At 52.8% G+C, this 15,763-nt stretch overlaps 1 protein-coding gene across 3 annotated transcripts in view; it reads right to left on the bottom strand.

The window, feature by feature from the left end:
• SPIRE2 (spire type actin nucleation factor 2) overlaps positions 1–6,152 on the bottom strand; it is a 29,500-nt gene extending 23,348 nt beyond the window's left edge. For 2 of the 3 annotated variants that reach the window (XM_047710087.1, XM_047710090.1), the window contains exon 1: positions 5,805–6,152. In XM_047710087.1, the coding sequence (XP_047566043.1) occupies positions 5,805–6,075 (271 nt within the window). In that variant the 5' untranslated portion in view covers positions 6,076–6,152. The remainder of the gene's footprint in view (positions 1–5,804) is intronic. The other variant, XM_047710088.1, reaches the window with a different exon arrangement.
• Positions 6,153–15,763: the final 9,611 nt, after the last annotated feature.

Consider the following 15,763-nt stretch of genomic DNA (forward strand, 5'->3'; position numbering starts at 1 on the left):
CCCATTGCAAGGGACCTGGACTAGCAACAGAAGTGAAGTCGCTCATTGGCAACCTCAGGGCAAAGAGGTTATCCTGGACCTCTGGCCTCCCCAAGGGCCCCAAACACATGTCCGCAGTCGGAAGCAGTGCGTCTGTCTAACTTGCCTACTGCAGCCCAGGCAGCACTTCCACTGTACCTGTAACCCATCTCCTTGAGCAGACCAGACCCCAGCACGTGGGGGTTCCAGCCCCCGGGGCTCTGCCCATGCTGGTCAGGCTTGTCACCACGTTGCCACCTCCAAGCAGGCTTCCTCCTCGCCTGGTCCTCACTGGAGGCCAGACTCCCTCTGAGGAGCAGAACGGGACCAGAGTGAAACCCTAGCGCCTTCCTGCAGCCAGTACTCAGTGGCACATCTGTTCAAGCGGCCACATCCCAGGACCAGACCGGCCAGGGTCACAATACTTCCTTTGTGGGAGCCACTCAAATACTTCCGGCCCCAGAGGTCAGCCCTGGTGCACAATTAAAAAGACAGCAGACACAGCTCCCCTTCCTTGTGAAGACGTCAGAGTGGGGGCTGGGGGGGATGACCAGGGCCCTGAAGGTGGCAGAGACGCAGGGCTATATCCCTCATAAGCCAGTCTCGAGGGTACACAGGGACCCCAAGGTCACCTTCTGCACAGGTGCAGCCTGAAAGCACAGAGCAGGACCTGCAAACAGCTGCGGGCTATGGGCCAAAGCGGTCACACAGGCTAAGCTTACCCCAGTTATTGGGGACAGCCAACCCCAGCCGCCGGCACTCACAGACACCCCAACAGAGAACATGGCTTGCTGGCCAATGCCTACCCAAGAGATCATCTTCGCTCAGAGGGGAGAAAAAAAATCAGGATGCTCCTACAAACACTGGCTCCCACAGTCACACCCAGCCCCTCCCTGTCACGCAGAGCCCCACTCGCCTCTGCCCTACCTGGGGCCACGGCAGCATGTGGCTCTTTCCGTGCCTCACGTTTTACTTCATCGAGAAACGTGCGTGGGGACCCCAGCTAAGAGCACTCGGCAGAGCGGCCTCCCGTCCCTCGTCCCTAGCAGCTTAGAATGCTGTGACCAGACTTTCACATGAATCTGGAGGGGCTGGTTCCTCAGCTGGGTCTGGCTGAGGCACAGAGAGGCCCAGGAGACAACGGCTGATGCTCCTGGGGCCTGAGAGCTCCCCGCAGCCAGCTGGGGCCCAAGGCTTAACAGAGCCTAGGCGATAGGTACTTTTATCCTCCCATTTCCCAGAGAAGAATCACAAGTCACTCCCCAAGGCCCGGCTGAGGGTCGGAGCAGGGCTGGAGTCCAGCTGAGTCCACACTTGCAGCCTCCCTGCCCCCACCGCCGCACCGGGTGACGGGATGCTTGCTGTGGGAACCTCGCTTTTCTCATCTGTGCAATGGGGACCCCAACAGTATCACAGGGCTTAAACAAGTGTAGGCCCAGCATTGCCTGGCACACTTCTGCAGGAGCCCAGCAATGTCAGCCACCATCTCCCAGACTGTGAAGCCCCTGGGTGTGTTGGCTTCACCTCCACACCACATCTCCACTGGACGGCCCTTACGAGGTGCCACAGAGAGCTGAGAGAGCCCCGCACGCCAAGGGCCCGCATGTGCCAGCAAGGACGGGTGGCACCTGCAGCGCCAGTGACGAGTCAAGAACCCAGAACAAAAACCACAAGGGCAGGACCTGACAGAAAGAAAGTGTTCCCACCAGAAATATTCTGTGAGGAGATCTGCCAGGAGGGAAATACTCTTTCCAACCAGCTCTCACCTCTGCCCAGCCTGTCAGGGGACGCCATCCCACGACAAGGCCCGTCAGCACTCACCTGCACATTCACCTGTGGGGAGAGCCATTTACCAAAATACAGCCAAGCTAAAAAGATAGTCCCCAGCCATTCAGAAGGGGGCTCCCCCAGAGGCCCACCAAGTCCAGTGTGAACCAATGGAGCCCACAGGCCCAGCAGGGACTCCCAGAACACCAAGGGCCCAGAGCCCTTCCTGATAGCCATGGGTCCCAGCTCAGCTCCTGGGACAGGACACTCTGGGCCAGGAGACCTGAAGGAACATCTCTAGTGGGGGGATGGGCAGCCCCGTGTCCACATGTGGGGAGCCTCAGAGACAGCTCCAGAGGAAGGGGCACCGTGTGTGTGTGTGTGTCTGTGCACCTGTATGTATGGGTGTCTGTGACCGTGTGTGTGTGTGTGTGTTGTGTGTTATGTGTCTGTGGCCGTGTGTGTGTGTGTGTGTGGTATGTGCTTATGCACGTGTATGTATCAGTGTCTGTAACCATGCACGTGTGTGTTGTGTGTCTGCACGCGCACACAACTCTGGGCCTGGGGCTCTGTACTTATGTTCCCTCACTAGTCCTCACCCGCCCCAGGCTGGTGCGACTGCCACCACATTTACATAGAAGGGCTAGGCCACTGGGGAAATGCTGAAGCCTGCTCCTGAACACTGCCATTTCTCTAGCTACGAGCTGCAGTGAAAAAGAATTCTGGGCCCCACAGAGCTCCTGACACAGGCTACCACCATCCAATACAGGACAGACCATTAATCATTTCTGTGTTTGAAACTCAGGCTGAAAATGAGCTGAGTTGGGAAGGCCTGGAGTCTGTGCGGCGGTGGGCCACTTGGAGAGCCTTACCCTGAGGTCTGGTGCCAGGGCTCTGGCGGGGGGACGGGGACAGCTGGCCTCTGAACTCCAGGCAGAAGAAAGAGCAGGAAGGGGCTAGAGCCCCGGGGTGGGGGTGGAGGGCTGCTGGGCAGCTCATATGGGGGACCCAAGCTGAAGAGCCTGTGAAAAGTAGTAGCATCAAAACTCACAAAAAAAAAAAACATTAGGAAAGTAGGGCAGTGTGTGAATTAGCATAAGCAGGATGGGAAACGTGGGAGGTGATGAGTTCACCCCCATCTCAGACACATACCTTTGTCAACACTCATGTCTGTCCCTGGGGGTTTTCCTGAAATGTCTCATCAGCAGTGTAGGCCAGAAAGGCAGGTGGTCTTTCCATCAAGGGGACGGCCAAACACTGCATTGGGGAGCAGTCATTCTCCTGGGGTGATCTGCCCAGGACACCCTCCAGTGGACAAATGCCCCTGAAAACATCCCAGGGTCACTGGATCACTGACCCAGCTGCATTTAGGGAATTAGCTTTGCCTCAGGGAACAGCTGAGCACAAGCATTCACTGTGATGTCTGGCTGAGTTTCTCACCTCAATTAAAAAAAAAAAAAAAAAAGGGTAACCCTTTCCCTATCAATGGCCTCTTAAAAATAACTTCACATATTAACATGCTTTCTCCACTTAAAAAAGGGGGGGTTTCCAGCAGTTATAAAGTCTTCAGGTTAAAGGTTAGGACTTTTTCCCCACTTGGCGGGAAGAAGGGAGAGGTACCACACCTTGTATGCTAAGACATTAATCATTCCCCCAAACGTGGTTTCATTTGTTGATTTCTTTAGTTATTTTAAACATTTACTTAATGCTAGATTTACCAGAACTTTGTACTGAGAGCCCACGTGAGGCTATATTAAATGATCTTGATTTTCCCGGTTGCTAGTCACAGCAAGAAATAAACACATCAGCTTCATGAATTAACCCCTCACTTGGCTGGGTTAGCCACTGCCAACAAAATAAAGTCTGAAAGCCCAACAAGACTGAAGAGAAAGCTCAGGGTAATCTATTTTTCTTAATCTTTATTTTTTTAAGTAGGTTCCATGCCCTGCGTGGAACCCGAATGAGGAGCTTGAACTCACCACCCTGAGATCAAGACCTGAGCCGAGATCGAGTCACCTCAGCCACTGAGCCACCCAGGCGCCCTTATTTTTCTTAATCTCCAAAGAGGCAACAAGTCATAAACATCATCCACCTTTATGAGACATGTTTATGAACAGAAACCAAAGACCATATTGAATGGAAGACGGAATTGGGTTCCCTCACGTCCTGAGCCAGCAAGTTCCCTAGAGTAGCCACGTGCCTGGATTTCCAGTTAGGCTGTGGGTGTGCAGGCAGTAGGAGGAGGAAGTAGGAGTCCGATCCCTGGGGACTGGAGAGAACCTGGTGACCACTGACATGAAGGAGAGCCATCAAGGAGCATCTTGGAGAGTACCAGTAAGAAACACGGCTTGACTCTCCCACAGTTAGAGATATGCAAGGGCCCTTAGTTCTAACCAGCTGTCACTCTGCGTCTCAGTTTTCCCATCTTCAAAATCAGAGGGGTCTGACCCGGCAGGCTGGTATACTCTTGTCCCACCCCCTGGAGCAGGGAGCCAGATCCTGGATCAGACGGTTATCTCTGGGGATGGGGATGGGCACAGGGAGGAAAACACAGCTTCAGGAGAAAAGCTCCTTGTGAAAATGCAGGGTCTAGCTCCCCAGGGGAAGCACTCCCCACCCGACCTGTGAAGACCTTGCACACAGCAAACAAGACTATGAGGCTGAATCCAAATCCTCCTCCTGGGCAAGCCTGAGCCTCAGCTTAACAGAGTATAAAATGGGAATAATGCCATTTGAGTACCAACTCTTATTATTTTCACCTGTCAAATATGTTGGTGCTTTTTGCATGAATTAAGTGCACAGCAGAGTTGCAGGCAGAGCTGGGAGCTGGTCACAGGGGTAAGAAGGACCCTGTGGAGAAATACAGTGCTGGTCCCTGTGTGGGCCCAGTGCACCCGCCTGTCACCACTGTGGCTTCTGTGCAGCTCTGTCCTGCTCCTTCCCTGTCCTCCATGAAGCCCGCCCAGGAGGACCTCTGCAAACCCAGGTCCCCAGCAGCACAGAGAGCTGGCCTTTGTGCTTCCCCACAGGATAACAGCTTTGGGGTTAATATCTCCAAATGCTGCAGACTACCACGTCAGTTCTCCAGGAAAGAAAACACTTTTTTTTTTTTTTCTAAGAAGGAGAATAAAAATCACTCAAAACTCACTATTTTGAGCAGACTTCAGTATCTTTCAAGGGATTAATTGTTTGTTCTTGATAATTAAGAGCAGAAAAACCAAGCAGGCCATCCTCCAAATTTTACATTCTCCTTACTATTAAACCCAGGCAACTGGTGAATTTGCAGGGACTCCAAGGGAGACACAGGCCCCTCCTCCCACCCTCATTCCCACGAAAAAGGACTTCAAAAGGACACTTGTTCCTTTCCAGCCTGAGCCATCTGCAGTCACCAGTAAGACAAGCGACTGAGGGCTTCTCACCATGAATCACAAAAGACCGAGGGCTACACACCCCCAAAGCAGAAGGAACTAGCCCCAGGTGGGGGGAACTGGGGGTAGGAGACGGAGAATTGGGTCTACTGAAAGTACTCAGCCATCAAAAACCAAAATCCTTCTCCGCTGAGTAAAACATGCCCAACTGCAGGGAGCCAACTGACCGCAGCCGGCCAGGAGGCTGAGAGATGGATGGTCAGGGAAAGGTTCCGGAAAAAGGAGGGGGTATCCCAGACCGGGTGAGAAAGAGAAGGGCGGGGAGAAGCATGGGACTTCCACGTACCGCAGAGCCAGGGTGTGGACGGGTGGCCGGACCCAGGAAGGGGGGAGGGTGCAGACTGGGGGCTCCGGGCCCAGCGGAGGGAGGGTGCGGAAGCGGAGACCGGGAAGGAGAGGAGACGGGGAGCGGGGAGAGTGGGGAGAGGAGGGAGAAGGGGGAGAGGGGGCCAGGACCCAGAGGGCCAGGACGAGGACCCAGGGGACCCAGGGGACCCAGAGGGCCCGGAGGAGGGTCGTAGCCGCCCCCTCCCCCACCCCCGGCGCGGCCCGCGCGCCCGGCCACACCCCCGCGCGCCCGCCGTCCCTCACCCGCGGCGCACGGCTCCCGCCGCGCGCTGACCGAGCCGTCCCGGCGCAGGAGGATGTCCGCCGTGTCCCGGATGCGCCGCCCGCCGCCCGGCGCGCCCCGCAGCCCGCGGCAGCCCTGGAAGCACACGGCCCACGCCTGCTCCTCGTTGATGGGCTGCTCGTACGCCTTCAGCACCTCCTCCAGGGACAGCTCCCACGGCTCCGGCCGCCCCGCGTCCCCCGCCCGCCGCCCCGCCGCCGCGTCGCCGCTGGAGCTGCCGGCCCGGGCCATGGCCGCCCCATTATCGCCCCCCGCGCGCCGGGCCGGTTTCCATAACAGCCGCGCCGAGGCGGCCGACGCACCCGCCGAGCGCGGGGGGCGGGTCCCGCGCCGCCGGCCGCTGCTTTGTCATCCTCGGGCGGCCCCGCCCCGCCCCGCGGAGCGGCCGCAGGTGAGGGCGGGGCGGGCGAGCGCAGGAGGGGCGGGCGCTGAGGGCGCCGAGCAGGGTGGAGGGGGGCGGGGCGGGCGCGGGGCGGGGCGGGGCGGGCGGAGTGGGCCAAGTGCGGGTCAGTGCGGCGAGGAAGGCGGCGCGGGGCGGGAGAGGAAGGTTGCGGGGAGGCTGGGGGAGCGCGGAGCCGGGGCCAAAGGGAGGCGCGCTCCCGAGGCTTGCGTGCCGGTGTCCAGCCGAAGACACTGCAGTGACTGCGGGACCTCAGGCACGTTTGATGCTGGAATGCAGGACGGCGTCACGAGGCCTGTGAACCCACCTCCCCCCACCACCCCACACACATCTGACTTTGGTTGGGAGGAGCAGATACCTGCAGTGGCCTCTGTGGGAGGCCGGCTAGCAAGGTGACCTCAAAGGTCACTTACTATAGGGAAATGTGAGCCAGGGAGCCCCGCGCTGTGAACACTTGGGAAAGGACCCTGTCCTGCAGGAGACCCATGTCTGAATCAAACGCCCCTACTTATTTCGTTTTTGTTCTTTCTTTCTTTTCTTGTTCTTAAGTAATTTACTTTTAAATTATAAGATTTACAGTGCTTTGCTTATGCAAAATAGCGTCATGGAAATTAAACCAATCAATACACCGAAAGAGGGGCGCCTGGGTGGCTCAGCGGGTTAAGCCTCTGCCTTCGGCTCAGGTCATGATCCCAGGGTCCTCCGATCGAGCCCCACATCAGGCTCTCTGCTCCGTGGGGAGCCTGCTTCCCCCTCTTTCTCTGCCTACTTGTGATCTCTGTCAAATAAATAAATAAAATATTTAAAAAAAAAAACAAAAGAGTACGGGCGCCTGGGTGGCTCAGTGGGTTGAGCCGCTGCCTTCGGCTCAGGTCATGATCTCAGCGTCCTGGGATCGAGTCCCGCATCGGGTTCTCTGCTCGGCGGAGATCCTGCTTCCCTCTCTCTCTCTCTGCCTGCCTCTCCATCTACTTGTGATCTCTCTCTGTCAAATAAATAAATAAAAAATCTTTAAAAAAAAAAAAAAAAAAGAGTACTTATCTGAAGCTTTGTCCTGTGAGGCATGACCAAAATGAGGAAGCAAAAGCATCAGTCAGCTCACTAGATGTTCATAGAAACCATATCTTTTATCATCCTAGGTCATTTACTCACCCATCCTCAAAAAAAGTGCCGGATGAGCCATAGAAATGGCCCTATGGAGAGGAGGAAGCAAGACATGGCCTAAGGTTGCTGGTAGCAGTGAGAGGATCCCAAGCTCGTAGATGTGAGCCTAACGGCTGCTTTTAAGCCAAGAATCAGAAATGAGGTATGGATCCCCTAGAAGAGAAACCTGATCAAATTTTCCCAGGGCTCTAGGCTCTAGCAAGTAGGTGCGACTGACTTCTGAGCTGGTTAGTTGGAAGTCTAGGTACAGTGACAAGTTCCACCTGTTAGTCACAAGTCAAAGTCAAGATAACCATTTCCTTCCTGTGCAAGGGTACCAAGCTCAGCCCATACTTTTGATTGAAAAGTCCAGTGAGTATTTTAAGCCCACCTGAGGGCTCATGAGGTCATAAGGAACTCATGTGGGTAAACTGATAGTCACCTGGGCCCCACACATGGAGGGAAAAGAGTACATACCTCCTTTTTTTATTGTGAGCAGAGCAGCGCCTGGGTAAGATGGGAACTGGGGTTTATTTGAGTTGAAAGTGACACCAAAGTTAAAACACTTGGCCGTTCGTCCATAGAATATCAGAATCAAAGAAATGTTAGTCCTTCCACAACTGGAACTTGCCACTCAGATCTTGCAAATAAAGGCACATATTTCCAGCTATTAAAGAGTTTCAACTGAGCAGCACAGTAGAAATGATTGGGGTCAATCATTAACCCAACTTGGAAAGCTGTGGATGAAGGTAATTTCTATAGTTATGAGATCACCTGCGGCCCACTCCTAAAAACACGTTCTTTATACTTCGTCTCCAGTAGATTCGGAATCCTGCGGAAGGGACATTTTCAGTCACTGGAGGCTGCTGTGCTTGGGGACAGGGTAGAAATATGTACATTGACTAAGCTCCAGGGCTCAGAGTTGGAGAATTACTTCATCAGGTTATCACATTAGCAAAGGTGCTCCCTGAATATTCATCTCACAGTAGAGGCTATTCACACATACTTGGTGAGCCACTGGGTCTTGATGCCTTCTGCCTGGGAAGGGCCAGTGGAAAACTCACCCAGGTCCCTTCCCACCCCTTCTTAGTGGAAACAGCACACAAGGAAACACAGTCTCTGTAGGTGGGGAAGAGCTACAGGGGCGTGATGTGAGCCAGGAGCCCCACTGGTTATGTTGTTTTTTTCCCATGGTCTGTGTTTGATGCTTGGAGGAGACCTCATGTAGATAGTGCCCATACTGTGGCAAATGCAATTGGAGGGGTGGGTGGCTCGTAATTGCAGTTGGCCATGGATTAAAGAGCTCTAGGAAAAATACTTCTGAACATCTTTGCAGACACAGAAGCTAGAGGGTCCTAACTGTATGCTCCCGGGGGTCAAACACATGAGCTAGATTCCCAGGTGAACTGCAGACTACAGTTACATTATTCCAGGAGAGCAATACAGGGTCCGCAGGCCAGGATGACGTCATAAGAGTGCTCTGAGTTCTTGCAGAAAAAGTTCAGAGCCAGTCATGTACTTGGCCAATTGAATATAAGAACAAAGACAATTTGAGATCAGAGGCCCATCTATTCCCTTAAGCACAAGTAGAACGGCTTCACTTGTGGTGATGGAATGCAGAGTTTTCTCTGCACCCCCCCCCCCGCCCTTACTCATTCCACTTCAGATTAAAAAGCAGGTCGGTTTCTCTCGAGGGACCCATGCACACTGAGGGCAGTGAGCCACCAGGCCCCCTCTTGCCACAATTCAGAGGCCCCTGAATGCCCTCTTTGTCATGCTCCTTGCAGCCGGTCCGGGCTCAGGGGTCCAGGAGGAAAAGCTGAAACTCAAGAGGCCATGGTTTTGTACGTAAGGTTTATTTTGGGATAATGATAAAGTCACGAATCCCAAGGGATGCCAGATAGAGCCAGGCTGTGCTTGATCTCTGAAAGGGAGCACAGGACAGCTTCAAGGAAGGGCCCTGGGACTGGGCATTCCTTCAAGACACAGTGGCTAAATATAGCTGAGCCTGAACAAGAGGCAGAGCAGGAGGAGGAAACCCAGAGCACAGGAGGGGACACCAGAGTTCCAGAGCTCAGCCCAGATAGCAAGAAGGAACCCTAGGAGGTTATGGAAAGTGGAGAGGACAGCAGACAGGACTGTTCTGTGTGGCACAGGACAGGGAGTAGAGGGCACACCTTGAGGACACTGTTTGCTTCCTACCGGAGACATTCGAGGTATTTACAAAGCAAGAATTGATTTGTGGTTGAACAGGTAATGCAGGATGGTTCAACATGAGCCAAGGACTTTGCAAATGTCTTACCCTGACACTGGCTGCTGTGTGATCCTACCGTACCAGGTCTTTCTCACAGCCTGAAGTAAAGGACGTTTTACATCACAGCTGACAACCTATCTTGATGTTGGGATGAGACTCAGAGGCCTGTGTGGGGCCTAAGCTTTGTAAAACTGTAGAAATAACTGCAAATTGCTGTTGACTCATTTGACTGATTTGATGTTCTGAGGTACAAAAAGGCATGAACAGAGAAATCTTCCAGAACACACTGACCCCAGACAGTCACTGCGACTGATCTTGTACTGGTCCTTCCAGAAACTCTGGATGCCTGTTACATACACACCTCCTTTTCACAGAGAGAGGCTTGTCGTACACTGCCCCCCGGTCCTGTATTCTGCTTTGTTCTATCAGTGCAAAGAGGGTTTGCAGCCTTCTGTACAGTGCATATTCCTTTGTTGGGGCACCGTAATCTCCCCACCTGATGGACAACTAGGTTGCTCTCAGTCTTGACTAAATGACCTCATACATAGGATAGGCTCCAAGATGGCGCGGACGTCTTTGGCTTACCTGCTGCTGTTCCAAGTTCCCCACACACTGTGGGAGTGCAGCAGACACTTTACGCTTTTTTTTTTTTTTTTAAGATTTTATTTGACAGAAAGAGACAGAGAGAGAGAGGGAACACAAGCAGGGGGAGCAGGAGAGGGAGGAGCAAGCTCCTTGCCGAGTAGGGAGTGGGACAGTGGGACGTGAGGCTGGATCCCAGGACCCTGGGATCATGACCTGAGCCGAAGACAGACACCTAACGACTGAGCCACCCAGGCACCCCAACACTTACACTTTTATATGTGCTCAGTATAAATTCTAGAAAACAGACTTGCTGGGTTGAAGGATCCATACTCAGTATTTGGATAAGTATCATCAAAACAACCCTCGCACAGGCTGGACCAGTTTACTTTCCCACTGGTAATGTTAAAGGCTGTCGGTTTTCCTAAGCGCTCAGCCTGGGATTAAATTTTTGAATCTTTGATGGGGGAAGAGTGGCCCAGCTTCCATTTCTCTTATTAGGGTAAAATTAAAGGGCAGATTCTTTAAAAAAATTCAATTGCACAAGTGTTTATGGATCCATTTCTATATGCTGGACAGTGCTCTGATAGGAGTAGAGCTGTGAATGAACAGACACCGGTCATTGGGTAATCCAGGACCGGCTCATCACAAGTTCCTTGACTAACTACATCTGCAAAGACCCTATTCCCAAATAAGGTTGGTCACATTCACAGATTCCAGGTCAGGACATGGACAGACCTTTCTGGGGGTCCACCATGTAACCTGCTGGGGAAAACTGCCAGTAGCAGAATGTGCCACAAAGTGTAGGGGTGCTCACTACACTCCTTAGGGCTGTGCACTCAGGATGAAAAGAGGGAAGAAAGCAAGGCCAGTTTTTGTAAAGAATTTCCCGAGTAAAGCAATAAAAAAGGATTTTTTCCAATCTTGACCCTTGAAACTGTCGAATAAACGTAGTTTTAAGATTCTGTATCCTGGACTCCCAAGATTTCCTAAGGGAGGAAAGGGCTCAGCAGCGAAGCCCCTGGGCCTGGGACGGAGCACGGCTGAATTTTCACTAAGGACCCTATGTGGCCCCCAAATTAAAGGCAAATAATTGTGTATGTGTGGTCTTGACCCAGCAATTTTGCTAAGTGGAGTTTTATCCTAAGGCCATAGACAAGTCCGCATCCTCAAACGCATAAGGGAGACCCGTGGGGGAGGACTCATCCACTTGGCAACAGTGCTGGTCGCCTCACCCAAGGCCTTGCCGTAGAACACCGTGAAATGATTGAGGAGGATTTAAGGGGGGGTGACAGCTCCATTGGTAAAGATGTCCATGAGTTATTGTGGACGAAGAACACAGAGTATAGGGTGCATGGGGGGCTCCATCAGTGAAGCATCTGCCATCAGTTCAGGTAGTGATCCTGGGGTCCTGGGAGCCCCAAGTTGGGCTCCCTGCTCAGCAGGGAGTCTAGTGTTCCCTCTGCCCCTCCCCCTCGCTCATGTTCTCTTCCTCTCTCTCAAATAAATCTTTGAAAAAAAAAAAAGAGTAGAAAGCAGCAAATTTTTTAAAAGATTCTATTTATTTATTTGATAGAGATCACAAGTAGGCAGAGAGGCAGGCAGTGAGAGAGAGGGGGAAGCAGGCTCCATGCTGAGCAGAGAGCCGGATGCAGGGCTCGATCCCATGGACCTGAGATCATGACCTGAGCCGAAGGCAGAGGCTTTAACCCACTGAGCCGCCCAGGCGCCCCAGAAAGCAGCAATTAAAAAAAAAAAAAAACAAAAAAAAAAAAACAAAAAAAACCAAAAAAAACAAAAAAAACAAAAAAAAAACAAAGTTTGCTCGGGCACCTGGGGGGCTCAGTCAATTAAGCATCTGACTTGGTTTTGCCTTGGGTCATGATCTCAGGGTTGTGGGATGGCCCTGAGTTGGGCCCTGTGCTCAACGGGGAGTCTGCTACTCTCGCTCTCTCTCTCTGCCCCCCGCCAACATGTTTTCTGCCAAATAAATAAATAAATCTTAAAAAAAAAAAAAACTATTTGCAAAGCAGAAAACTTTCTTGAAAGATGTGCAGTAGGGACATCTGGGGGTCTCAGTCGTTGAAGCGTCTGCCTTTAGCTTCAGGGTCCTGGGATCAAGTTCCACATCGGGCTCCCTGCTCAGCGGGGAACCTGTATTTCCCTCTCCCACTGCTTGTGCTCTCTCTTTCCATGAAATACTTTTTTTTTTTTTTTTTTTTTACGATTTTATTTGACAGAGAAACACAGCAAGAGAGGGAACACAAGCAGGTTCATTCAGTGTCATTTGTCAATTACTTCTGTAATTGTGGCGTAACACCCTTTCTGTTTGCAACAAGGAAGACCTCTTCTCTCCTCTCCACACCATACCTGAGAAGCAGTGAGTGGAGGCCTGCTCTGGTGGTTGCCATGTTTGGGGCTTGGATTTATGCTGAGAAGTGGGAAGGGGTCAGCCTTCGGGACTGCCGGTGAGTGAGGGTGGTTCCCAGTCCAGTCTTCCTGCTCCCCCGCCCCCCTCCCCCTCCCCGCCATCACTTCTGATAAGGGAGGCCTGCAGAGTCACCATTCTCCAAGCACAGGCAATATTCAGTATTGGTTGACTGTCTTCTGCTGAATCAGCTCCCTTCCCTGTTTTGGGTTTTTCTATCTAAATTCTGTGTCTTTGAAGTGCAAATGGTCCCTTGGCTACCAGGAGCAACTTTCCCACCTTCTGGGGCCTGGACCCCTGAAAAGTTGAAGTGGGGCTGGGCCTCCCTTTCCCCTCTCACAAACAGCTGCTCTGATAGGAAGGGAGGGAGCAGTTCTCTTTCTCCTGGCTCACCTCCTACATGGTCTAGCTTTATTCAAGACGAGGTTCCTACCTTGGCTATTTCTAGCCACTTGTGAACTCTGCCTCCTTCCACAGATGCCAGGAGTATCTGCCTCTTGGGTTCCAAAAACCCAGTATTTTCACATGTAATCGCTAAGAATCCCGCCCCCCCTTCCTCCCTTTCTCTGCGATCATGGATGATAACCTTGCTGGGAGGGGTCTGGTAGGCTGGGACTGTGCGTGTGGTATGTCTGTGTGTACATGTACATGTGGAACGTGTGCGTGTGCACACATGCCAAGCTTCATGCTGTGGCTTTCTCTTGAGCCATGTGGCGGGTCCTCCAGAGGTTTCTGGCACAGACTGGCCTCTCTCCTGCCTGTCTCTTCCCATCCGTCTCCGTCTCCTGTTCCATCCACTCAACTCTAGGTATTTGGAGACGGGGCTTCTGAATGTGGCTGTGAGTGGCAGGGGACCCATCTACCTCATTCCTTAGAGATGGATCCCACTGGGAAGTGCCTGTGGAAGCACGTATGCTGCTCTTTGCCAAGTGCTGAGTAGTAGTGATGAGGAAGCATCTGCCCCCGAAGAAGCATTTTGGGTGAAACAGGGTCTTGTTGCTTGCATACCCCCTCGGCAGGTCTCAGCCAGTCCCCAGCTCCAGATCGAGTAGTCAAGGTCACTCCGGACCGTGGACACAGGTCTTTGAACTTTGGCACACATGCCTGAGTGTGCAGACAACCACAGAACATGGGGCATCTGTCAGGCCAGCTTTATACATGGGGAGATGGAGCCTGAAGGTCTCCTTCTGTCTGTTCTCATTCTTGAGTTATCTGGGTGCTTCCAGGAGAGATTCTTGTGAATTCTGCTGCCTCCTCAGCTTGAACCCCTCTGTGTTTGGGACTCAGAGCCCACCACAGCACCAAACACCTTTGGCCAGCTTTTCCCACAACACGACAGCCCTACAGATAGGAATGCAGGCTCTCCGTGTCATCACTGGAAACCAGAGGTGAACAGGAGCACCACACCTGGGCTTACAACATGGCAGCAGACATAAAACCTGACTCGGGTGAGACACAAGCCCAGGGCGGGCAGCAGGCCTGGGGGCCCAGGCTTTGCACAGGCCCAGGGGTTCTGAGCACAGCACAGGGCCTGCTAGGTAACTGTTGTTCCCACGGAAGCTGCTTTGAGAAATTCTTTTAGTGATTTGCGAGAATATGGACCTGTTGTGTCCACACTTTGGAATTTGGCAAGCATTAGGAAAACATGAGTAAGTCTGATTTTACAACTAATTAAAATTTTCAGGGCTCCATTCCTGTCAGCAGCTTGGGGAAATGAAGAGAGAAAAGCTTTTCTCAGCTGACTCGTGGCCAGGTGGAAAGGGTGTTTCCCCAACTTCATAAACTTCCTCCTTCAAATAATCCAAAAGGTGCTTATATGGGCGGCTTGGGGTGTGGTCTAGTCTCCCTGAGACATGGCCGGGGTGGGAGGTGGGAAGGGGACAGCTGTGTGGGGCGAGCTTCCTAACAGGGCCCCAGCTCTCACCACCAGACTTGTGTGGAGGGTCGTCCAGAACGAATGTTCGCCTCTTTATGAGCCGATCTGTTCTCTGTACTTTCTAGCCCTTACAGGTCACATCATCGTGCTTGGCCAGCAGAGTGCAAGGGGGCCGGCTGAAATCCTCATGGGGACTCCATGGGTCCTGATTTCATATTCTTGGACCCTGAACCCAAGGCCCTATTTTGTGTGTCTTAGTCGTTGTGCTTAATGAGATCTGAGCAGTCAACACGGCCTATGGGTAGGTGGACAGGCCAAAGCGGGCTTCACTTTAAGGCAAAGAAGGCACATTTGCCAGAGGCAGGATGGCTCTCACAGACCGTGGATCCCTCTGGTGCCCGATGCTGCTGGGGAGCTGGGGACTGGACCGTCTAACGGGCTTTGTGCCTCCAAGGGCTTTGAGGAGCATCCCTAAGGCATGTGCTTTGATGGATTCCTGTGCCGTAAAAGCTTTTGGTCATGTCCCTATACGGGGCTGGACTGGGGTTCCGTCTTGTTCAGTATTGTCCTGGTACCTTGGGCGATGTCAAGGAGACACTCATCTTCACATCCTTCCCTCTGTTCTCGCCCATTTCCATACAGACAGTGACAGGAAAGGGGGCAGAGTCCCCCTATGCTGGACAGCAGTGCCGGGAAGAGGCAAGAAATTAGGGCACTGAGGAGGCAAGGTGGCCACAGGAGGGAGGGCGCCGGTCTAGTCTGGGTTCTCTTTCTCCCAATGCCTTGCCTTTAGGAGCACAGAGGGCGAGGAGTAGGAATTTTTTGGAATGCAAACCCAGGAGGCTCCCCCTTCCCATGTGCCCATGTCTCCAGTGGAAGAGCTGGGGATCGGACAGCCCTGAGTTCTTCTCCTGTCTTTGCAGTGCATTAGCTCTGTATCCTCGGGGAAATCCTGTAACCTGTGAGGGCTTTGCTTCCTGTCTGTAACTTCCCTTGCTCAGAGGATGGGTCCAGTATAAAGGGTATTATCAGTTATCTATTGCTCTGTAATAAAGCATCGTAGACCCTAGAGCCTTAAAGCAACAACTGTCTGCTTGGGGCATAAGTCTGGGGTGCATGGCCATTCCTCTGTACTCACCAGCCTAACTCGCACTGCTAAAGCAGCAGGCAGTTGGCTGGCAGCTGGGCAGTCTGGAATGGCCTCGTTCCCAGGTTTGGTGGTGGACACACTGCCCG

This window comes from Lutra lutra, chromosome 17 (assembly GCF_902655055.1).
Source record: "Lutra lutra chromosome 17, mLutLut1.2, whole genome shotgun sequence".
NCBI lineage: Eukaryota > Metazoa > Chordata > Mammalia > Carnivora > Mustelidae > Lutra > Lutra lutra.